We start from the raw sequence: 22008 nt of genomic DNA on the forward strand, positions 1-22008 counted from the left end.
CTAGACCAGACCATCATGAGACAGCGCTCATAACGATAATAAATGATATTACCCTAAATACAGGCAAATTGTCTGTGCTGATATCCTGGTACTATTTGATCTCATCATCTCAGTGCTGTATTTGACACTGTTGATCACAACATACTTCTTGACAAGCTGGAAAACTTCCAGAAGAGATCAGATGTGCTCCAACAACAGTAGCCTTATTCAAATTCAAATTCCTTCTATTAAAGTCATCATGAAATCAAAATCGACTTTCCTTATTTTTTTATGGAATATTGCAAATATTTATTATACGTGATTTATCAGTGCACTTTTTTTTTAATGTGCTCTCGTAATCTTTAATCAAAATAACTTCCCCTCCCTCTTGCAGCATCACCTCTTCTCTGATGACGTGTTTACTGACGTGAGGGCGGGATAGGAAACCACAACCATCCAATCAATTCCTCATGGACAAAATCAAGTCCCGTGCCACATTTTTTTTTCTTGTTCGAGAAGCCGTTTCACCCGGATATACGTCACAATACGGAAGAAAAGACTAATGATTTGATGGCGACTTTGGCAGATTTTGGCCAGTCGGAGTTGACAGATAGGTTATAACATAAATCCACGTATGTATGAAGGGCATGTTGAAGATTTTATTATTTCGAAAATGAGTAATTTAGCTACAGACTCGCATTTTTATGCTTCTGATGAATGCATCTCAGAGGATATCAAACACGTGTTATAATTTGAGCATGTTTTTGTGTTTGTTGTGTTCAGAAAGTCATTTAGTGTAAGCGTGCAGTTCTATTTGCAACCATTTACAGATTCGGCAAGTGTATGGATAGTGTTTTAAAATCTGTCCAGATTTCAAAAGTCATGTTGTGTTGCCAGCTGCACACAAGACAAAGAACTTCGCTACATTTGCACAAAAATAAACATAATTTAATTGCTGAAATATAATCAGGTAAAATGATTCTCATATTGGTAATTGATTGGAAATGTATCTTATGGAAATAGCTGGCTATGAAGTACTAATGAAATTGCATGACCTTTTCTTTCTTTTTCTAATTGAATACACTTTTTAAATAAAAAGATATATTTTTATGATCCTCAGCATGATTTGAGATTCCACAGCCTCAAAACAATTGAACAAACCGTAATCCGTTACTGAATACAAATTACATGACGAAAATTATAGTTAGTACAGTAATTTATTACATTACACATTTTATAATCTAATTACTTTTTGATTACTTTTGACCTAACTCATAAATCACATTCACTTCTGAATAATCTTGTAGCATATTGAAATTGTAGGGGAATTACAGTTAAGCAACATAAAGAGACCAATATCCCCAAATGAATGGATACTCCACAGGCCTTGAACTAACTTATGATTCAGAAACTCTATACTTTAGATAATCAGCTGATGTCATTTCTAGGTTCTGATAGGTTAACAGTACAGATTAACTTTAGCAACATCTGAACATGGTATTCTGTTCTTTATTCCAAGGTTATACTGATCATATGCATCTTGAAACAAAACAATGACACTGACATATTTTAAGATGTGTCAGTGCAAGTTAAAACTGTTGAAACAGTTAGTCTAGGTTTAAGCCTAGTCTGTGAAACCAGGGGTCTATGTCCTATATAATTAAGCACATTTGGTAAGGGTCACAGGTGAGTCATGGCTTCTGGAAGGACTCTTCTCATCTGGGTCGCTGTTGAATTGTCCTGGAGTCTATTCTTTTGGCATGGTCACATGCCTCTAAACATGTCAACAACCCCTGGACGCACAATTAGATAAAAGATATGCAATATCTTTTCCCATCAAGGCTGAGTTTGTGTCAGGACTTCACTGGAACAGAACATTAAAACTACATCCACACAGGACACAAATGTCCTGCAAAATGCAAATGTCTACAATTAAGTATGCATTAGTGGATACATCTAGTTTGTTATTGACGTTCATGACCTTAGACACAGTTGTCTTTACATCTCATACAGCTATCACGAGAATCGATAAGAATAAAGTTCACTTTCTACAAAATATAACTATAATTTCCAATTCATTATATCATATAAGAAGAGGGATTGTAAATCCACCTCCTTCATTATAAAAACAAAAGGAAAGAAAATGTGAAGTGCACATGTCAGGCTTCCTCACGGTTTGTATAGGAACAGGGGGTTCGTACATCTTAAAAATGTTAAATTAAAATAAAAACAATTAAATCAAACCGCTTACTAAAAATATGTTTGTATATCATGCTGTGTGGCCTCTCAATTTTTCATGTAAATAGCCTATAGCTGCCTATAGTGGCCATTCTTGTGTGTGCAATTCCACAAAACTGGAAGACTTTCCGAACATATTTATAAGCAATAGGCTTTTCTTTTTTTTTTTTTTTTTTGGGAAAGGAACATTTAAAAGATGAAATTAGGAAGGATTTTAAGAATGAGAAGAATAAGGGAGAATCATAGAATTAAGAATAATTTACTGCCATTTTGTGATATGAACAAATATCTCAATAAAAAAAGTAACTAGTCTCATTACAAGTATTTTATAATTTAATTACTAAGTGTTTAATTTTAGGAATCTGATTACATAAACCATAATAAGTATCTACCCAGCACTCCACAGTTTGGTGTATTTTGGACTTAGCATGTTTGTTGTTAAAACAGTATTTTAACTCAAATACAATTTTGACACATAACATTTTAACAACAAACAAAGGCAACTATATTCCTTATTGCATGCAAAGGATGATTCCCCACCCGGAAGTGTGTGTTTCCCGAGCTCTGATTGGCTGACTGCAGCAGCATGACGCGGCTGAAAACCCAATCGTGAGATGCCACACTTTGGTTACTTTGAAGAGCTCCGGGGTTGCACATCCGTCTGCGCTTTCTCTTTCATTGAGTGCAGGGTGCCAGATCCAGAGGGCCTTTCTTTTGGGCACTCATTCCCTATCCAGCATCACCTTAAAAAGAAGCAAACAATTGAGGGCTGCCAGGATATTCGCCATTCCCTCCACTTTTGCACTGAAAGAGGTTTGAAATGATGCTAGCCGTGCTATTTGTCGCTGCCTTTGCAGCGGCCGCGCGCGCGAGTGATGTGCTCGAGTTCACAGATGACGATTTTGACAGCAAAATCGGACACCACGACCTCATTCTGGTGGAATTCTTCGCACCCTGGTGAGTGTACGACCATTCTGGCTTTTTAATGATGTTTTCGCCATGCGATTTAGACCTTTTGTGCACTAGAGCTTACTCTAGGTAACTAATATACCATCTAATTTGGGTTATAATTGACAATGAATTTATCATTAAGCTTTTTTTCTAGATACCAAACATACCCAGTAAGATCAACGTTTGGGAACTGCATGCACACACGTGACTTTTTAATAATACTGCAAGGCTATGCGTGCTAAAGCGAAAGTAACCGTAACCGCAGTTTGTCTAGTCACTTTAGTCTGCAAGGTCTTGAGATGTCTATAGTAAACCTGTGAATGTATGTCGAGTGATAATGACTTTTAAACGCTCATTGAGATTTGAATGAATCCGTGCGGCTCCGTAGTTGTGGATGAAACTCATTGTATCAATCACTTCCTGTTTGTATCTTTTCCTCCTTTGCTAATACTAATTTATATAGTGGGTTACTTTTCTATTAGTCCCTCGCGTTCTGCACAAAATCTCATTTGATGGGGCGAAAGAAAGTCATTCAGGTGTGGGACCACATAAGATTGAGTAACTGATGATGACTTCTCATTTTTAGGTCAGCTGTCCCTTTAAGAACTTGTTTTCTGCATATGAAGCGTACAGTCTGAATTAGTGGTTGTTTGTTCTCCGCGTGAAATGGTAGGATTTTAGACGCATTTGCAGATTTAGGAAATTCAATTTCAAAGTATGTCAGATTTAATGTTTGTGGTAGTTTGCAGCTTTTCGGCAGTTTATTAGGTAGAAATCTTATATGTGGGCGGGAAACAAGGATGTTTGGAGGCTCGGCCTCCCTCCGTTGTAACATTTTGATTGGTCAATGAAGTTTCGCTGGCCGTGTGTGATTGGATGACGCTCGATTACGTAGTTCAGCGTTACTCACTAACCTGGGACCACCTAACTTATCAATGAGTTGCCTTTCATAGGCAATCTAGAAAAACTCAGGACAGTTAAACTAAAAATGAATATTGGGATTTACTCAACCTCATATTTGTTATTTTTGTGGCATGTCTTTGATATTGTGAAAAGCCTGTCACCATTCACATTCATTGTATATTTTCCCTCTTATGTCTTGTAGCCTAATTTGACAAAATAATTAACCTCATGTGTAATGTTCACTTTTAGGTGTGGCCATTGCAAACGTCTTGCCCCTGAGTATGAAGTAGCCGCCACTCGACTAAAAGGCAGCGTCTCACTTGCTAAGGTATTCTTATTCAACCCTGCACATTTTCTGTAATATGATCTCATTATAGACTTTCCGTTGAAGACCTGTTTGAAATGATTTGGCCTTGCCTTGTTTAAAAGTGTGCACTTGTAGTGTACTTCAAATCTTAAGGACATTTTTAAAAACTGCACATGCAGATAATGTACTAGTGAAATAAAAGCCCTTTAAGTCCACTTTGTCAAATTAAAAGTTTTACTTTAAGGTTTAAATTGTTTTGTTAATCTTTTGTCATGCTTTAAAGTACACTTTTTTTTGATGTGTTGACTAACATACTATTACATTTAAAGTTAATGTTTTTAATGTTCTAAACTGCGATTTCTTCATTAATTTTTTTTTATTACAAATGTATTTAAATACATATTAACGATGTTATATATATCATATATAGTTTATTTTAGTACATCCAGCAGTACACTTTAATCACATTTCAAAGATAATTGAAATTATGAAGTTGCATATAAAGATGTACTTAAATCTAAGTCAGTTGAAAAAGAACACTAAAGTTAATATAACATAAATCTAAACTCTAATACATTTTTATTTAATTGCAAATAACATGCATTTAAGTGTCCGAAAACATTAATTTCACAATGGTTGTCTTTATTCTGATGGAGGATTGTTATTAATGTTCATCTCCGATATGATCTAGGTGGACTGTACTGTCAATTCCAACGTGTGCAGCAAATATGGCGTGAGCGGGTACCCAACACTGAAGATTTTCAGAGACGGAGAGGATTCTGGTCCCTACGACGGTCCCAGGACAGCAGGTATATATATTTTCATATCTTTTAAGTGATGCTGTAAGTAGTTTCTTTATCAGATTTTTGATATCTTTTGTTTCTTCATTACTCCGACAGATGGGATTGTTAGCCACCTGAAGAAGCAGGCAGGCCCAGCCTCGGTGGAGCTCAAGAGTCAGGCTGAGTTTGAGAAGTTCATCGGGGACCGTGATGCCAGTGTTGTGGGTAAGTGCTGGTGTTATATAGTAACGTTTAGTGCCTCCTATTAGCCCTGATTTTACTGCATCGCATCAATACTCTTTCGTCTAATGGTTCTCCGTGTCTCCAGGCTTCTTCGCTGATGGAGGAAGTGCTGCTCAGGGAGAGTTTCTGAAGGCGGCCAGTGCTTTCAGAGAGTCCTACCGTTTCGCCCACACTAACGTTGAGGACTTATTGAAAGAACATGACGATGATGGAGAGTATGTGGCTCTTTTTTTTTTCTGGTTTCAGTTTTGCAAAGAAATTCATCTTGTTTCCCACTTCTAATTTAAAAAACGTTATATATGCATATTGCAGGGGTGTTATTTTGTTCCGGCCTCCTCATCTCAGCAACAAATTTGAAGATGGCAGTGTGAAGTTCACTGAGGAGAAATTCACAAGTGCAAAGATCAAGAAGTTCATTCAGGACAACATGTATGTTCCAGCTTGATTATCACAGTATGGAAATACAGAGTTGCTCAAGTCTGCATTCTTTTCTGATGTATTTGATGGTCAAATATTTGATATCAGTCTTTTTTCTCATCATATGCCAGTTTTGGCATCTGTCCCCACATGACTGATGACAACAAAGACCAGCTGAAAGGCAAAGACTTGTTGGTGGCCTACTATGATGTGGACTATGTGAAGAACCCCAAGGGTTCCAACTACTGGAGGAACAGGTAGAACTTTGTCCATTGATTTAAAAAATGTTTTTATTTATATATATATATATATTTATTTAGAAGTGTTTTTATTTTTTACCCAATCAATTCCATTGGTTAAAGAAAAGGTATACTCGTTTTTGTATACGAGTGTGTGGGTAAAATCGTAAAACATTTTCGTTACTAGAAATTAAATTAACGTTAATGTCAAATATACAAACTTATTTTGTTTCAGCTAGTTGCCTTTTTTATTTTTTATCAAACTAAAGCTGAAATAAAAAAACCGAATAAATTGACATTTAAATAAAAAAAACTAATAAAAATGTTTAAAAAAAAAGCAAAAAATTACTAAATTTTCAAAATTAAGACAAATTAAACTTCAGTTAATTAATTAAAATTAAACACACACACACACATGTATATATATACACACTCATGCACACACATTATACAAACAAACTTTTGTTCTCAAATATTGACATTTTCCAGTTGTTTTCTGCTTCAAATTCCTCTGTCTGTATACTGATGTGTTATTCTCAAATATAACTCTTTTTATTTAAATGAAGCGCAAGTGTTGACTGTGGTCATGTCTCTCTGCAGGGTAATGAAGGTGGCCAAGAGCTTCCTGGATCAGGGCAAGGCACTCAGCTTCGCCGTGGCCAGTAAGAACAGCTTCAGTAATGACATATCTGAGTTGGGTCTGGACGGCAGCAGTGGAGAGCTTCCTCTCGTCGGCATCCGCACTGCCAAGGGAGACAAATACGTCATGACCGCAGAGTTCTCGTACGTTTTCGTTTTTTTTGTTTTTGCACAAAGAATCTTGTTTTAAGTAGGAAAAAATAAATCAATTTATTTTGTGTCTGCAGTCGCGATGGAAAGGCCTTGGAGAAGTTCCTGCAAGATTATTTTGATGGAAAACTGAAGCGTTACCTCAAATCTGAACCTGTTCCTGAGAACAACGATGGCCCTGTGAAGGTGCGTCAGAGGATTGTGTTTTAGCATTGATTATTAATAATAATGTTTTCATATTTTTATATATAATTGAACTAGTTTACATAACCTGCAACTTCATCCATATTATTCCAGGTTCTTGTGGCGGAGAACTTTGACTCAATTGTGAACGATGACAGCAAAGACGTTCTCATCGAGTTTTACGCCCCCTGGTGTGGACACTGCAAGAGCCTGGAGCCTAAATACAAAGAACTTGGAGAGAAGGTGAGTTTTTAGACCTGAAGTATTATATTGGTCACTTTGAAATATTGACCTGAACAGCACTGTTTCATAAATATGATCTTTCACAGCTTTCCGACAGTCCAAACATTGTCATTGCAAAGATGGATGCCACTGCTAATGATGTCCCCTCTCCATATGAAGTTAGAGGGTATGTCATTTATCAATCTTTCTTTTCCGCCAAAATGCATTTTCTGTGTCTTTGTAGTTTGAACTGTTGCTAATGAATTCCCCACTATCTTCTCTTTCAGATTCCCCACCATCTATTTCTCCCCAGCTGGTCAGAAGCAGAATCCAAAGAAATATGAGGTTTGTTTGTTTGACTTTGGTTAATACAAACTTGCATACTTCCATCAAGGAATGTAATCGAATCGATCTTGTTTGACTTTCAGGGAGGTCGTGAAGTCAGCGACTTCATTTCCTACCTGAAGAGAGAGGCTACAAGCACCGTGGTGGTTCAAGAGGAAGAGAAGCCAAAGAAGAAGAAGAACGAGTTATAAACAATCACAGGCCAACAATCAAGGAGGGAATTCTTGCAGGGGACATAAATTATATTCCAATCTTTAGAGAAGCGAGTGCTCTGACCCACGTCACATTGTCGTCCCTCTCTTGGGCCTGCTGCTCTGGGAACACTGTGGAAGCTTGTGACAGGACGGCCAGACTGTGATTTTTAGATAAGTGGAAGAGGTACAGACCTGTCAATTTGAGATTGTTTTCCCTACACTGTACCTTGGAGAGATGCACTTTTGAGACCAATTCTACGTTTTACTTTCTCATGGAAAAGGGGAGGGGGATTTGGTGAATTGTTTTCTTTTTGTACCTTTTTTTTTTTGTATGTTTGGAAGGATCGTGAAATAAAAGGCCCACTAAACCTATACTCGCGCTGGTTTCTTTTTAAACGTTTAAAAAATATCTATGTGATTGTATGTGGCAGCCACATTGAACTTGGAGACATATATAAAAGAGTATCATGATTGTTGTAGCACTATTTACCAAACAGTTTTTTTTTTGAGCCAAATTGACAAGTTTCTTTTCTTGTCTACCTCTCTTTTGAGAGCATTTGTGACAGCTGATCTTCTTGGTGTACTTGTTCCTGAATTTTAAAAATTGTTAAAGCTATAGAAAACCATTCTTATTTTTATCTGTTTGACTTATCTGAAAGTCCTATTTTATCTGATGTGTTTAACTGTCAAAAAATGTCGAGATGTATTTCTGTTAAGATTAATTAGCAGGGTTTCATTGTATTGCATTTAATGAAACTGAATACAGGAATCATCAAACATTAGTAATACACTAGATGGCGCAGTAGACTCAGTCAGTGACACTAGTCTGGCACACGAGAAATATATTAAAATATATATTTAAGTGTTTGCTGACTTTAGGTTATAGATAAAAATCGACCACTTACCTAGAAGGAAAGATTCTATATAGAACGTTAGAGTTTTTCTGTCAGACGCATATAGAACGTTTTAGGAGTTCGACTATGGGATCGTTTTATTTTAATTACATTTTATGAATTAAACCGCTCATAAACATCACTAGAAAATTTTAAATGGCCCATTAAACATGAAACTTAAGCAATCATGCAAGACATTTCTCCTTAAATACAACCTTTTTGGCATAAAGAGTAATTTAATATTGAGTCAAGAACTCAGTTCTATATAGAACCTTTTCTGCCAAGAGTACAATACTTTTTAGACATTCTGAACACAAGCTCACACAGAAACACTGCTAGCCTATGAGAAGCGAGGAAAATGAAAACAATGTGTTCTAAAAATCGGCTCAATATCGAACATATCCGATATCCTCCAATTGGATGGAAGCATATAGTCTGAAAAAAAACCCCCATCTGTGTCCATCATACACTACGTGATTTTCTGTTAAATCTGTTAACTGCGACTGGCCAAAATAGCAGGGTGAAAATAAAATTGTGTTGAGTATTCCAGCCTATGAAACTCCTGATCAGCCATGAAAACGCATAACATTTGGTTTAGGCATCAACTAATTCATAGTTTTTAACTTACCCAAGGACCAACTGCAAGGTATGTATATATAAATGTGTGTGTATGTTCACTACTCCTAATGTGTGTGCACTAACATGGATGGGTTAAATGCAGAGGACAAATTCCAAGTATGGGTAGCCAACCTTGGCCTTCACTACATCATTAAAACTGTTTATTAGATGTCCAGATATTTAGGTTTTTAGAAAAAACATCCGCATGCATAGGTTTAAGAACAACAGTGTCTTTATTAAAATAATCTGTTTACCATTTACATTTATTTCACATTATGACAAGATGTTGCAAACGAGCTGCCAAACTGTTAAAAAAAAAACATGCTACATAAAAAAATATACAGTACAATGAGCACAAATAAATAAAGCACTAACAAATTTAACAAACAAAAGCAATTAAAGCTTAATTTAATTACACTGAAACATGTAAAAGAAATGCTTCCACCTTATTTTCACAATAAATGTTCAGATCAGACTAGTTTAAACTTTTATGAGTTATACTGTACCTATCTGATGCCATATGTAACATCTGTATAATACACAAAGAGTACAAAATATACAATATTGGGTAATGCATTATTATAAATGAGAACACAAGGTCAGCTAAAACATAGACAATAAAACTTGTTTTTAAAAAAAAGTGTTTGATTTTCTAAAAGAAACTGAGTGCGAGATAAGGCAACCAAAGTATGACAGACTTAGTCTAAAAGTTTCTTTCGGCTGTAAGTCTTACTAAGCGTCCTTCGCCTTTTCGGCTGGCAAAGGGGAGAGATATCCAGCTCAGCCTTTGATGCTGTTGGGAGAAAGTATAAATTATTATGCTATTATTAACATAAATGCTTAAAATAAGTAAAACCAGATCTAATATTTTCCTCAATTGTGACAGGGCTTGTTTATTTTTGGCTATTTTGCTAATTTAATTCAGAAGATAATAAATAAATAAAAATCACAACACGAAGCAATGGTGAGAGAGGGTTGAGATTAAGAAAAATCTTAATCCAGATTTGAACTTTTGTCACTTGAACGAACACTAAAGCTCAATGTGTTGATGCATACGCAATAAGCTCTCGGCCAGAGTTCCAACAAGAAAGAGGGTAATTCTAATTCTAAGAGCATGCCTAATTCAACAAATAAAAATTTAATTGAAACAAAGTTCCAGTTGACAAAAAAAAAATGCTGTGATCACAACTTCACTCTCATTCGTCAGATTAAGTCTACTCTGACTCATGGTCATAGCTCGAAATATACCTTCATTGTCTTACCATTAAATTGTGATGATTCATTGATTACAGCTGATTTTTTGTATAACAGAGGTGACTGAGTGAGAGCGAAGATTCCGCTGGCAGACACAGGTTTCTTTACTTTAGGGGTGTCCACTGCAAGACATTCAAATGACAACGTTTACAGATAAGTTACGGAAACACAAGAAACATGCTTTAAATTGCACCCAAGTTTTACTGTACCTTTTATGCTCTTCCATGCAAACTGTTCAGACTTCGTATTGTCTCCAGCATCACACTCTTGAACCACAGTCTCGGTCCAGTCCATGCCTTCTGGTGAGCACTGATGGTCCCTCACCTGGCTTGATCTCAAACCCAGTTTTCTTTGACTGACTGGGGTGCTCAGCGACTCCTTGAGTTCTTCCACCCCCTGAATATGGAAAACCCCTTCAAGTTCTGGGTCCTCCAATACCCCAGGCTTTTCCAGGAGAGGAACCCCTTTAATGACCTGCTCTTTGCTCCCGCAAGTCTCGATTCGAGCCCTTTTCTTGCGAGGCCAACTATTGAGGTTCTCTGGGGTTGACCATCCCCTGCTTTGAGGAGATGGAGTCAGTGGGGACGCCAAAGGGGATTGGCTACTTGCCGGATACCGTGTGGGAGTGATCGACTGACATATGTATGTCTGTACACCCTTCCCAGGTGTACCTTTGGCAGGGGTTCCTCGACTGCAGAGTGATGGAGATAAGCAGCCAGGATGTCTAGAACACTGCGCAAGAGGGCCGTCAACTTGTGGCGCCTTCACATTTGACATGTTACGGTGCACAAAATGTGAGGCCATGCCTTTTGTTGCATTACTAGGTGCATCACCTGCATTGAAAGAATCGGTCCGTCTTAACTTGAGTTTAGGCAGACCTGACGCCTGCATTTCCATCTCCACTTCATAAGTAAGTGGTTGTGGAGTTGACTTCTTTCCACATGCAGGAGTTCGCCTTGTTCTTGGGGTGGAAATCTTTGGTGTTCCCGAGGGATATCCAAGACGTGCTTCCGCTTCTCGTTGGCGCCGGTCTGGAGTTTGACGGAAGCCATAGCTTCGACTCGCTGTTGTTGCGGACGGAGTGGCTTGTTTGCCTTCAAATTCAAAAACCTCTGAGGATCTAGAGGGTTTCCTTGAGAAAGCGATGTTCATTTTAATTCCACCTATGAGCTGGGTCTTCACCACTGAGGCCTCAGATATATCAATGCTTTCATCATCTGTGGTAACGCTGAATTCAGAGCAATCAAACTGCTGGGAGTCAGAAGATGATGCCTCTTCCATTTTTCCATGGTTGGTTTCAATTTGCGCAATTATTTTATCCTCCTGTGGATATTTTCCTACATAATTGATGGATGAACTTCTTTGATGGCTGATATCTGATCTAGAAGGACCAAGGGCCGGTGATGCACTTGATTTTGCTACAGCCAAAGACAGACCTTTAAAGGGTGAAGGGCTAGTACCCCCAATGGGTTGAGACTTGTTAGAAGGCGACAAGGACACTTTAATAGGTGTCCTACCGGAGCGAGTGCATATCCTGTTTGCTGGGCTGGGGCTTTTTATGGGCGTTTGTAAATTTGGTTTCAATGGTGAATCGCAAAAAGGAAATGGTCCGGAATCAGACTGTTGTGAGTGCACAGAGGCGAACTGATCAGACTCTTCAGTAATCTTGCAAGGTAAGCTCAGTGTTCTTCTCATCTTTCCTAATTTCGTGATGGACTGAGATGTTTCAAGATCTCCAGGAATTTCAAGAGTCCTAGGTATCATTCCAGGAGATGCCTTAGATTTCCTTTGGGGCACCTTGTCAGGTGTTTTGAAAACTGTTCTTTCCTCTGGGCTGCTATTCTTGCCAGGTGTAATCAGCCTTGGTGAGTATCTTTTTGTAAACATCGGAGACTCTGGCGCATTATTTGGGTTTTCTGACAGGTGTTTACGTGGAGATGGAGACCATGTCACATTCTTTTTTGGCGTTCTACCGCTCGGGCTCCTCAGCCAAACGCCATTTGGAGAAACACAATTCAAGAGACTTTTTATTGGAGTCTTGAGTATCCCCTTCAGTGGGCTTTTCTTAGGTGTCTCTATCCCCAAATTCTTCACAACAGGTGAGCAAAAGGTGGTCCCTCGCAGAATCATCCCATTCTCCCCAACTGTCTGGCTTGGAGTTCTTGGGGACCGAGGGGTTCTACACCCAGCTGCAGAACCTAGTGGATCAGATCTTAACTTCTGTGGAGTTTTGCTATGACTCTGAAAAAAAAAAAAAGGATCTTATTAATGCAAAGGAGATGACAGGACTTGCTTCTTTGGTATTCCATGTTATTATAACCAACTACAAAACAAAAGGGATATTACCTCAAAAACTGCAGAGCTAAGTGACAACTCTTTGCAGCCATGATCTTCTGAAGAGGATGCTGTAGTGTGCCGTAGGCGTCCAGGGGACTGGGTAGCACCAAAAAGAAGTCGAACTGGTGACCTAACAGAACTAACATCGAATCCACCTGCAAAATGGAGACAAGGCTACTTTGAGGCAACGTGTAATTTTTGAACATGGTGTTAAGGTGTATGCTGTGGCATTCTCAGAGGCATTTTATGTCCAGTAGCTTAATGACGTGTGGTCTATTTTTAGTGTCACAAAACACTTTCACTATATCCTGCTCACCTTTGCCCTCAGAGGGGCAGAGTTGAGAAGAGGAGATGGCACGATCCAGGTTTCGTGAACGTGCCTGTGAGCTTGAATAAAACACGCTGGAATGTCTCCTGGTAAGGCTTTTAATTCTTGGGCTCCTCCTCAAATCTAAGAACAAATGATTTATTAGAGCACCTTCTATTAGTAAGTGGTCACTCTGTTAGACATTGTGGCAAAATCTTAAGACACCAACCAGCAGCAGGTTTGTCAGGGGACTCTTCAATAATGCACACATCAGATTCTCCAGATCTCCTGTGGGAAGTAGAGGGAGGGAAGTAAGAGGGAAATAGAAACACAGGAGATTTAAATTATAAACTGGATGCCTCCCATCCAAATTAAAGATAACATTGAACAAATATAGTGGTAATTTAAAAATAATCGTAAGTCTTAGGACTCACCTGCCAGTCCTTTGCCGGTGAAGTAAGCGATTGGACACCTGCTTATGCTGTGGTGTCTCAGATACTTTCTTTGTCAGAAGAGTGTGCCGTTCTGAAATTCAAAGATTTTAAGATTCAAGTTCACACACTACAGTGGTGATTTATGAAACAATCTCTCACTATCAAAAAACAAACAAAACATTACCATTATCCTCCATATTTGAACGCTTGCGTTTCTTGAGTCCTTCTACTGCTGACACGGACTGGCTTCTTGGCATTTTGGATGATTTTGAGGGCGATACAGTCACTTGGTTGAAGAGATTTCTCCTTACCTTTGTTACCTCTGTAAACAAAAAAAGTTACAACAACAGATCATAAAACTTTTTAAGTAGCTCAACCATAGGACAGCATGAAGACTAAAATGGGATGAGCCAATTACCTTGAACTGCTTGCTTTGGTGGTGGTTCTTCCACAGCAGGTTTTTCTACTGGGACACCGTTTTTTGGCTTTGCCTGAAATTCCCCAAATAGGTACTTTAGTATTTTGGTTCTTCCAACTAGGGATGTCAATTTACACAAATTCCCATAAACAATCACCATTTAAATTAGATTAGAGATTAAGAGATTGGCTTAAACGTGTGTAAATTAACTGCTTCAAAAATAGCAATGTTACTACCTCCATACTGAGAAATGTCATGTAGTTTTGCAGATGCAAAAATATTTTATCGATAAAGTCACTGACTACAAAATTCTATACGTGTCTATGTTTCCATGTTTCTGTACTGTAGCTGTGTGTATTTGTTAACAACCTCCTTGCCGTCTACTTCGTTTGCATGTCAGACATTACATTAATTATTGAGGCAGTATGAATCAAAGATAATATAAAGGTTTTATTTGCTGTAACAGAAAACCTCTCACTAAAACGCAAAGAATATTCAAAGATACTGTGCATTCTTGTATCATGTATTGCATTTTACACATTATTCCATATCCATTTTGAGCCAGTGAATGTAAAACCTGGTGTATTGTTATAAGTTTTTCATATAAAACAAATTTTCAATATTTTTTTTAAAAAATAAACAGCTAACCTACCTAATCCATTGCATGGCTTAAAGACATTAATTTATAGGATATTCTTAGTTAGTTCTTAATATAAAAATTGATACCTAAATATATTATGTGCTATAATATATTAATTCAACGACAAAACAGATTGTATTCATCTTAAAATAAAACTTTATTTTGCATGAACACGTGCTATCTTTACCCATGAGGTGGGGGTAAAGATATTAACAACGAATAACCGACTATCGATTAATTCGTTAGCATCCCTACTAAGAAATTCTCGTTACAAGGAACAGGTCAGAAAATATTACCACAAAAGCAATGGGGAAAAGAAAACTTACCAGGCGCATAGACTTTCTTGGCATTTCTATCTGTCGAAGTGCTTGAGGAGCCTCAGTCATGCTTTTGTGGCGTGTGATCATGTTCTGTCTGCAAAAAACGAGAGAAAACAGGTTATATGTCCACTTAGATACAAAGTACTTGAAATAATTACACATTGTTTTCTATGACAATCACCTCCTCTTCTTAGCAGAGCGATTGCGGAGTTCTTCCAGATAATCTCCAATACTGGATACGTTGCTCTGTGTGGCAGAGAAAGGTGAGGCACTCACAGACACACTGTCTTTAGCCAAAGACTCATCACTGAAGAAATCAGAAGGCAGGACGTCAATGAGCGCCTCAGGCAACTGAGTTCCTAAACTGTGGTACACGTCTGCCAGGACCTTAGGGATGCTGTTCAGGTACCTGGGAGATACCATATCAGAGATCACATCTCATGAATTGCATTCAATTTGCATTTTCATTAAAATTCCTGAATCGCTGATATGATAACTTACACGGGCATAACTTCATCCTGCATAAACTTGGATAAGTAGACAGCATCCTTACTCCGGGAGATAATCCGGAACATATCAGCCACCTTAATTTAACATGAAAGGAAAAGAAAAATCAATCAAGATATTTCACTACAAACCACGTAAGATTTCAGCATGCAAGTCCATAATTACTTTGATGCATAGTTAACCTATAGGTTATGACATTTGAGGTTTTTAAAGGTTTATTGTCTCCTTACATCCTCCACTCTTTGTTCAACAACCTCTTCCTCCACTCTTTGTTCAACAACCTCTCCGTTGTCTTGTTGTTCTGGTTGTCTGCACAACTCAAGTCTAAGAACTGCTTGCAGCTGGCATCTGAATAAAGAATAATGTTTTGAAGTCATAAATCTATTACCTTGAAATGATCAATATGAAGGTATGTTTCAAGACTACTGTTCTGTCATCTGGACATTGATTTGTTTTTTGTCTGAATACTTACTCCCTGATTTTACTTTCTTCATCTGAAGAATTTCCATAAAGCTGACGAATAGACTCACAGGATTTCAATAGATGATTCTGGACCAAATCCAAGAATGATACCTGCTGAGAAATGGTTAAATGAAAATGTGTATAAAAAGCCCCCTTTTTCTCATGAAGTTCATTACTGTCTTTGCCAAACAAACAACAACATTTCAGTTACACAATTCCTGAATGATTACATGACTTGGTCTTCACCAAACTAGCATACCCAATAGACCACCATATTAACAACATACAACCCTTAAAAGCATTTATATATTAAAATTTATTTTGAAAATATTTTCAACAGGTAGTTTAACATTTCAGACTTTAAGTAAATGCAAAATGAACTAAATAGAGTAAGAAGTTCATTATACATGCACACAGTATATGGAGACCATGTTTTGAAGTTGTCTGCAGCCAGACAACACAGCTGTGTGATTCTGACGCAAGTGTTCCTCTGACTCACCTCCACGTCAGTGTTAGTTTTGATGAATGACTTTACAAATGAGAGCAAATCCTGGACCTGAGAGGGAACAGACACAGATCTGTTCTCCACAGCTTTCTGATAAGTGAGTCCCAGGTGGGAGAGCAGCTCTTCCTCACTGCTGAAGTCTGTATGAGAGGCCATGAATATCACCATTAACACTTTATTTTATGATTATATCCATTTATATATTTATTATATCCATTTATCACCCTGGCTTTAAAACCCGCTTTTTATTATCTACTCACACATGAGGCTAGGCTTGGTCCGATCCCCAGAGCATCTCTTGCCCGCTTTTTCAGCCCCTATGGCAGATCTAGCAGAGCTGCTATCAGCCTGAGTCTTTTGAGCTTTCACATTCAAGCGAGCAAAATTCAGCATTTGTAGAGAGCGACTCATGGTCTTCATCTTCTGTCTTACTGGTGTGCATTGTGTACCTCCTGAAAAGCGCAGATTAAGCCATAGATAACAATAATAAAAACAGTGAATCTGTCAGTTGTCTGTAACAAAAAAACTGCAAATATTTAGTAAATACAAAATATGCACAATTGGTACATACTTTTTTTGGACCTCAGGTTGCCACTGGATCCAGCTGTGTTGCTCTGATAGAGCTCTGAGAGACTGCTGGTGATCTCCTGCTGAGTATCTGAGTACTCCTCTCCCTGCTCCTCTACCTCAGGAGCTGCATGCAGGAGCCTGTACATGTAAAACAGATCTTTTAGAACTAGAATAAAAATAGACCATGACAGAAAACAATACTACCACCTTTTTTTAGTAGAAATTTTAAATGGGGCATGTGATGATTTTTAACGTTTCCCTTTAGTGTGTTATGCATCTGTTTGTGTATGTATAAGATCTGCATAGTCTTTCACAAAAAGGATTCTAACAGAGAACACTGCTCCAAACCTGCCTAAAACACAAAAAACAGTGAATTTAAGAAAGACTGGGAATAGAGGTACAGTGGTAATCAACAGTATGTGAAACATTAAAACATTATAACCTATTCTATTACACCCAATAACCAAAATAATGAACTTATAAAATAGCAGCATATGACCCCTTTCATGCCATATCAGCAGTTGAGGCTTTTTTTCATGGCAAGAGCTGTGTTACACAGGAGATGTATAAATACAATAAAATAAAACAAACTAAATACAATACAATAAAATAAAATAGAAAAGTACAACAGATTAAAATGACAAGATGTTTTACATTTTTCCAAAAAGACCTTTAAAAGATCTTACCAAATAATATATATAAAATAAAATATGTTTTATACATCTTTACAAATAAAAGAGTGACAGATTCCAAACCTCATTGATTCCATTAAGTTGCAGCTTATTCCTGATTGGTCAGAGAGAGGAAACCAACCCTCCACCGCCCCATTTCTCCTTGAACAAGACCCTTGCTTGAGCTCTTGATCGGCCCAGTCAGGAACTAACGGCATCTTCACTTGATCTGGAAACCGCAAGAACATTATTTTTAAAAAAAGGATCAAAACCTTATGCACACTGCACAAAAAAACCCAATTATTTCAGATAAAACAAACACCTGAGCAATCCTCATCCTCCATGATGTCATACATGACATTGAGAACACTGCTGACAACATCAGGTAAGTCGCTGGAAATGTCCGTAGTGTCCAAGGAAACGATGTCTGCGGGCAGGAGCCGGTCTTCCTGAGTAACCAGAGGCTGAAGCACAGTGAGCTGAGCCATGCAGGAGGAGAGCACCGACAGCACCGCTGAACACAACACACCTCCTTCACTCACTTCTGCTAGCTGTGTAAATACAGTCAAAAGATATTATTCTCAAGATTTGTGCATTTTATGCTAACATCACCTGTCATGGACCATAAACTGCTCTTGCATTTCTTTGCACAACTTAAACACTTAAAAATTCGAATATAAAGCAAAAGGCCACAACATGCATTACATTAAGGGTCCCCTATTACATTGAGTGCTTAAAATAACATGCATCCTAAAATATTAATCCTAAAATAGCATGTATATTATTATACCATACTGATTTATTTATATACTTAGCTAAGATTACACTTTTAAAATAAACCAGTTATGCCATAAGCAAAAATCTTTATTAGTCTAACTGTAGGCCTAGTTGTACAGGAATGTATATTTTACCATATATTATACAGCACTACATGTGATTGCAATCATAATTCATAGCTGCAACCATCCTACAGTGCATTAGTGCCCGTCCCGGAAGTATTATTTTTAAATTCATTTTTGCCATAGAGATTTCGAAATAGTCTTTGTTAGAGAATTATAAGCCATGAACCAAGCCAATCAGCTACAAGGTGAATCACAACATTACAAACACTGATTTGAAGCAAAAATGTTTTTGAAAATCAGACAAAAAGACAAAGGTACAAGACTGTACTTAACGGCTTTAGCGAGGGAAAGAACTACAATCCCATGAAGCATTGCGAGCACCATAATCGAATAAAAACTATCTACAAAATGTTTATTATCTGTATAAAAACAAAATATTTTACGTTTATTATTGCCAAAAATGCATATATATACAAATATTTCAGTATTTTGAGAGCTTAGAGAGATCGACTCGATTACGTCATTCGCAACGCTTCGTGGGACTGGGCAGAGCTAAAGAGCTATTTTGGAGCATCTTGCTTGTTTCTACTCTCTGAATTTTCTGTACAGCATCATGGGTAAAATTCACCAGGAATTCCACTGTTAAACATGATTATTGTAAAAAAATTATGCAGGCTGAAGACTTCATCAGAAGCAAATACCATGTATTAACAACATTGTATCTATTTTAAGGTTTATAAGTTATGGTTCAAAATCAATTTCCTTATGGAAAACAATGAATGGAGTTTTTACTTCCGGGAATCGGACTGTTGCACTCTATAATAAAACAGCAGAAAAGATTAGGTGATTTTACCATGGCAGATCCTCCAGTGGACAGCTCCTTTAAGTGCTGAAACGCCTCCTGTCCCAGTTCAGCATCTGGGCACCGAAGTATCCAGCTCTCTGAGGCTGGACGTGAGAGGGAGATGGTGTCGAAGTCCTGCAGGACACCTCTGAGAATCACATCCACAGGAACACGCAGAAACCTCTGCCTGCATGATACCGGCTCCAGCGTCACGTTAAAGGAACGCCTGTTTCCATCTGCCACAAAAAGATTCAAAGAAGTTATTAATTAATTACCACTAATAATAAAAGTATTAGGTAAATAAAAATGCACGAGGTACATCATATTTACCCGCAATCCAGGAAAGTGTTCCACTCAAAGGAGGAAACACTTGTTGGTGCATTCTTTCAGAAAACTGAAGGTAGCTATTGATGAAATCTATAGGAAAGGCATCTAGTCCAAGAGCCAGTGAATGGCTGACACCGGGATGCTTGTCCATCGGTGGCAAACCAGGAGACAGCATGGGCACCACCCGTCCACCAACTTGCCTGAGAAGCTCTGCCAATGTGTCTGTGCCGGTGTAGTCCTCCACCAAATGATGAGCCTGGTTAAAATAACATACTGTAGTAAAAAAAACAGAAATAAACACTTTTTTCTATAGAAACTCCATTAGAGCACAATTTACCTTCAATATACCCGAATCAGCCCAATGAAGCACAACTTTGCGCTGCATAAGCATATCTATGAGACCTTTGGGTAGCACCTGCTCATGTATGTCTCTATGATGTCTACTGTCAACACTACGGATGGACAGGTAGTCATCCAACTCTGCTTTGGACCGTGGACATTCAGATATGACAAAAAGGACATTTCTGTCAAGGCTTAACATGTCATAGTCCTGCAGAGGGATATTTCTGCCATTTCGACTGGACCTTCTTGGTCTCAGTGTCACCTTGGTGGGAGATGTGAGATCAGGTCTATCCCACTGGAAGTCTAGGAGGATCTCTTTCAAGGCATTTTGGACACAACTAGCCGGGCTGGGTTTCAGTTTAAGTGACCTTTCCCGACTTCTGGGTGACTTTCCTTCTAGTCTGAATTTGACAAGCAGCTCCTCTTCGAAATCACTGAACATCTTCTCCTGGAGTTCCTTGAAATCAGATCCTCTGCTTATAAGTGTTGCACTTTTCACATTCCTTGAATAGAAGAATTTATACCCCCATCGCACTTTTTCCAGTCCATATTTCTGCCCCAAACTGAGCAGGACTCCCAGTATCCAGTGTTTAAGGTGGTTTTGATAGGCACTAGTCGTGCTGTTGATCTCCTCTTGTCGATAATCCACATCGATGGCGAAAACAACATTCTGAGAGGCCATTACTGCACTCAAAAGGCAGTCATGCACAATATTATTGCAAATGCTACACGTTTACTCGATTAGATAGAGAAAACAGAGGCGGAACCAGTCTTAAAATGTCAATAAACTAATTTGAACGTTAAACGAGCAACATCTCACGAGCAGCTGATGCGAACGAACACACACGGACGTTATTTTTCTCAACACGAGTCATGATTCACGTCGCTGTTGAGCAAAAACAACCCAAAACAGTTTGTAATGAACTACGTCTATCTAAAATAAACGGTTAAAAATAACTGAAAATATATAAAAACAGCATTTTGAAAGTATTGTTTTGTTAAACTTTTGGGTTTCCGTTAGCCATCGTTTTTCTTCTCTGCCTTAAACTCTTCGCGCTTCAGAGATCGTTGAATGTCATTGGCTGGAGCAAACGAACTTTAAAAACGTCATTCATTTCTCTTCGTGTGATAGGTCCAGAGAGGTCTATCCGTAAAAAATACAAAGACGTCAATCGTTTCTCGCTCCGTGATTGGTTCACTGTCAGGTCAATAAAAAGATCTTCTTCTCGTGCGTAGTATGCAGTGGGTTTTCATGTGTTACTGGCATCTACTGGACAGAAGTCAACGTTGAAAAGTGTTTTGAGTTTTGTTTTATTGTAATATTCAACAATATGAGCATCTGAACAGTGCCAAAGGAAAAACTTATGAGCAGGAATAAAACAGAAAATTATTTTAGTGTTATAATGTGTGTAACTAATATTGTGGTTTGTATGTGCCTATTAATGTATATATTTTTTTGTTATATCGTTTATTCATTCTTTGTAAAACTAGCTGTAAATGAAATAATTATAATAATTACCACTGATTACCAATTACCACCAATATAATATATTATATTATAATTTTTTTATTATTATAATTATTTTACTATAGTTTTGTATATTTGGCAATTATTGTATGTATTAAATTATAGAAATAAAGTATTTTGAAATTAGTGCACATTAGGACTTAGAACCAATACACAATTTAATGTTTTATAAAAAATACTGCTCTTATTTCCACTTTTACAGTTTGTATGTCACATGAAAATAAGAGTAAAAAGAGTATGAGTAAGATGAGTAAAAAATATATTAATATTAGTAAAAGATATTGACCTCGAGGTCAGTGGCCTACTCATGGCGTATAGCCATTATACTTTTAGATAAATATGGTGAGTTGACGGCATATATTTTTTTATATGAACAGTATTCAAAGGGGCTTTACAA

The 22008-nt window shown here is 37.7% G+C and overlaps 2 protein-coding genes across 3 annotated transcripts; one reads left to right on the forward strand and one right to left on the reverse strand.

Annotated features, from left to right (window-relative positions):
* Window positions 1–2759: 2759 nt before the first annotated feature.
* pdia3 (protein disulfide isomerase family A, member 3) lies at window positions 2760–8164 on the forward strand. The gene is made up of 13 exons (XM_079603203.1): window positions 2760–3174; window positions 4321–4399; window positions 5070–5187; window positions 5278–5385; window positions 5489–5618; window positions 5716–5832; window positions 5952–6077; window positions 6660–6842; window positions 6926–7034; window positions 7146–7274; window positions 7361–7440; window positions 7541–7598; window positions 7682–8164. The coding sequence occupies exons 1-13, from the start codon at window positions 3038–3040 to the stop codon at window positions 7787–7789; spliced, it is 1482 nt and encodes a 493-aa protein (XP_079459329.1). The 5' UTR covers window positions 2760–3037; the 3' UTR covers window positions 7790–8164.
* Window positions 8165–9517: 1353 nt separating this feature from the next.
* Window positions 9518–21160, reverse strand: ticrr (TopBP1-interacting, checkpoint, and replication regulator). 2 transcript variants are annotated; one of them, XM_079604471.1, is made up of 22 exons: window positions 20079–21160; window positions 19745–19997; window positions 19424–19650; window positions 18051–18279; window positions 17813–17957; window positions 17059–17195; window positions 16748–16939; window positions 16482–16627; window positions 15993–16093; window positions 15751–15868; window positions 15515–15597; window positions 15195–15422; window positions 15020–15107; window positions 14054–14126; window positions 13820–13957; window positions 13636–13726; window positions 13431–13489; window positions 13211–13345; window positions 12904–13049; window positions 10767–12798; window positions 10566–10679; window positions 9518–10096 (listed from the first exon to the last, which is right to left on the reverse strand). In XM_079604471.1, the coding sequence occupies exons 1-22, from the start codon at window positions 20763–20765 to the stop codon at window positions 10002–10004; spliced, it is 5517 nt and encodes a 1838-aa protein (XP_079460597.1). In that variant the 5' UTR covers window positions 20766–21160; the 3' UTR covers window positions 9518–10001. The 2 variants fall into 2 exon arrangements, with proteins under 2 accessions (XP_079460597.1, XP_079460596.1); XM_079604470.1 differs by having other exon boundaries at window positions 15993–16096; window positions 20079–21099.
* Between the last annotated feature and the right edge of the window lie 848 nt (window positions 21161–22008).

The sequence above is a fragment of the Phoxinus phoxinus genome, assembly GCF_949152265.1.
Source record: "Phoxinus phoxinus genome assembly, chromosome: 25".
Lineage (NCBI taxonomy): Eukaryota > Metazoa > Chordata > Actinopteri > Cypriniformes > Leuciscidae > Phoxinus > Phoxinus phoxinus.

What these genes read in the sequence shown, in the direction of transcription:
- pdia3 (XM_079603203.1), top strand. Translation starts at nt 3,038, where the DNA reads ATGATGCTAGCCGTGCTATTTGTCGCTGCCTTTGCAGCGGCCGCGCGC. An exon ending in ACAACGATGGCCCTGTGAAG is followed by an intron (nt 7,035 to 7,145) that starts GTGCGTCAGAGG and finishes ATATTATTCCAG; the next exon opens with GTTCTTGTGGCGGAGAACTT. An exon ending in AGAATCCAAAGAAATATGAG is followed by an intron (nt 7,599 to 7,681) that starts GTTTGTTTGTTT and finishes TTTGACTTTCAG; the next exon opens with GGAGGTCGTGAAGTCAGCGA.
- ticrr (XM_079604470.1), bottom strand. Translation starts at nt 20,765, where the DNA reads ATGGCCTCTCAGAATGTTGTTTTCGCCATCGATGTGGATTATCGACAA. An exon ending in GACCAAGCCTAGCCTCATGT is followed by an intron (nt 16,628 to 16,747) that starts GTGAGTAGATAA and finishes CCTCTCATACAG; the next exon opens with ACTTCAGCAGTGAGGAAGAG. An exon ending in CGCTCTGCTAAGAAGAGGAG is followed by an intron (nt 15,108 to 15,194) that starts GTGATTGTCATA and finishes CGTTTTTTGCAG; the next exon opens with ACAGAACATGATCACACGCC.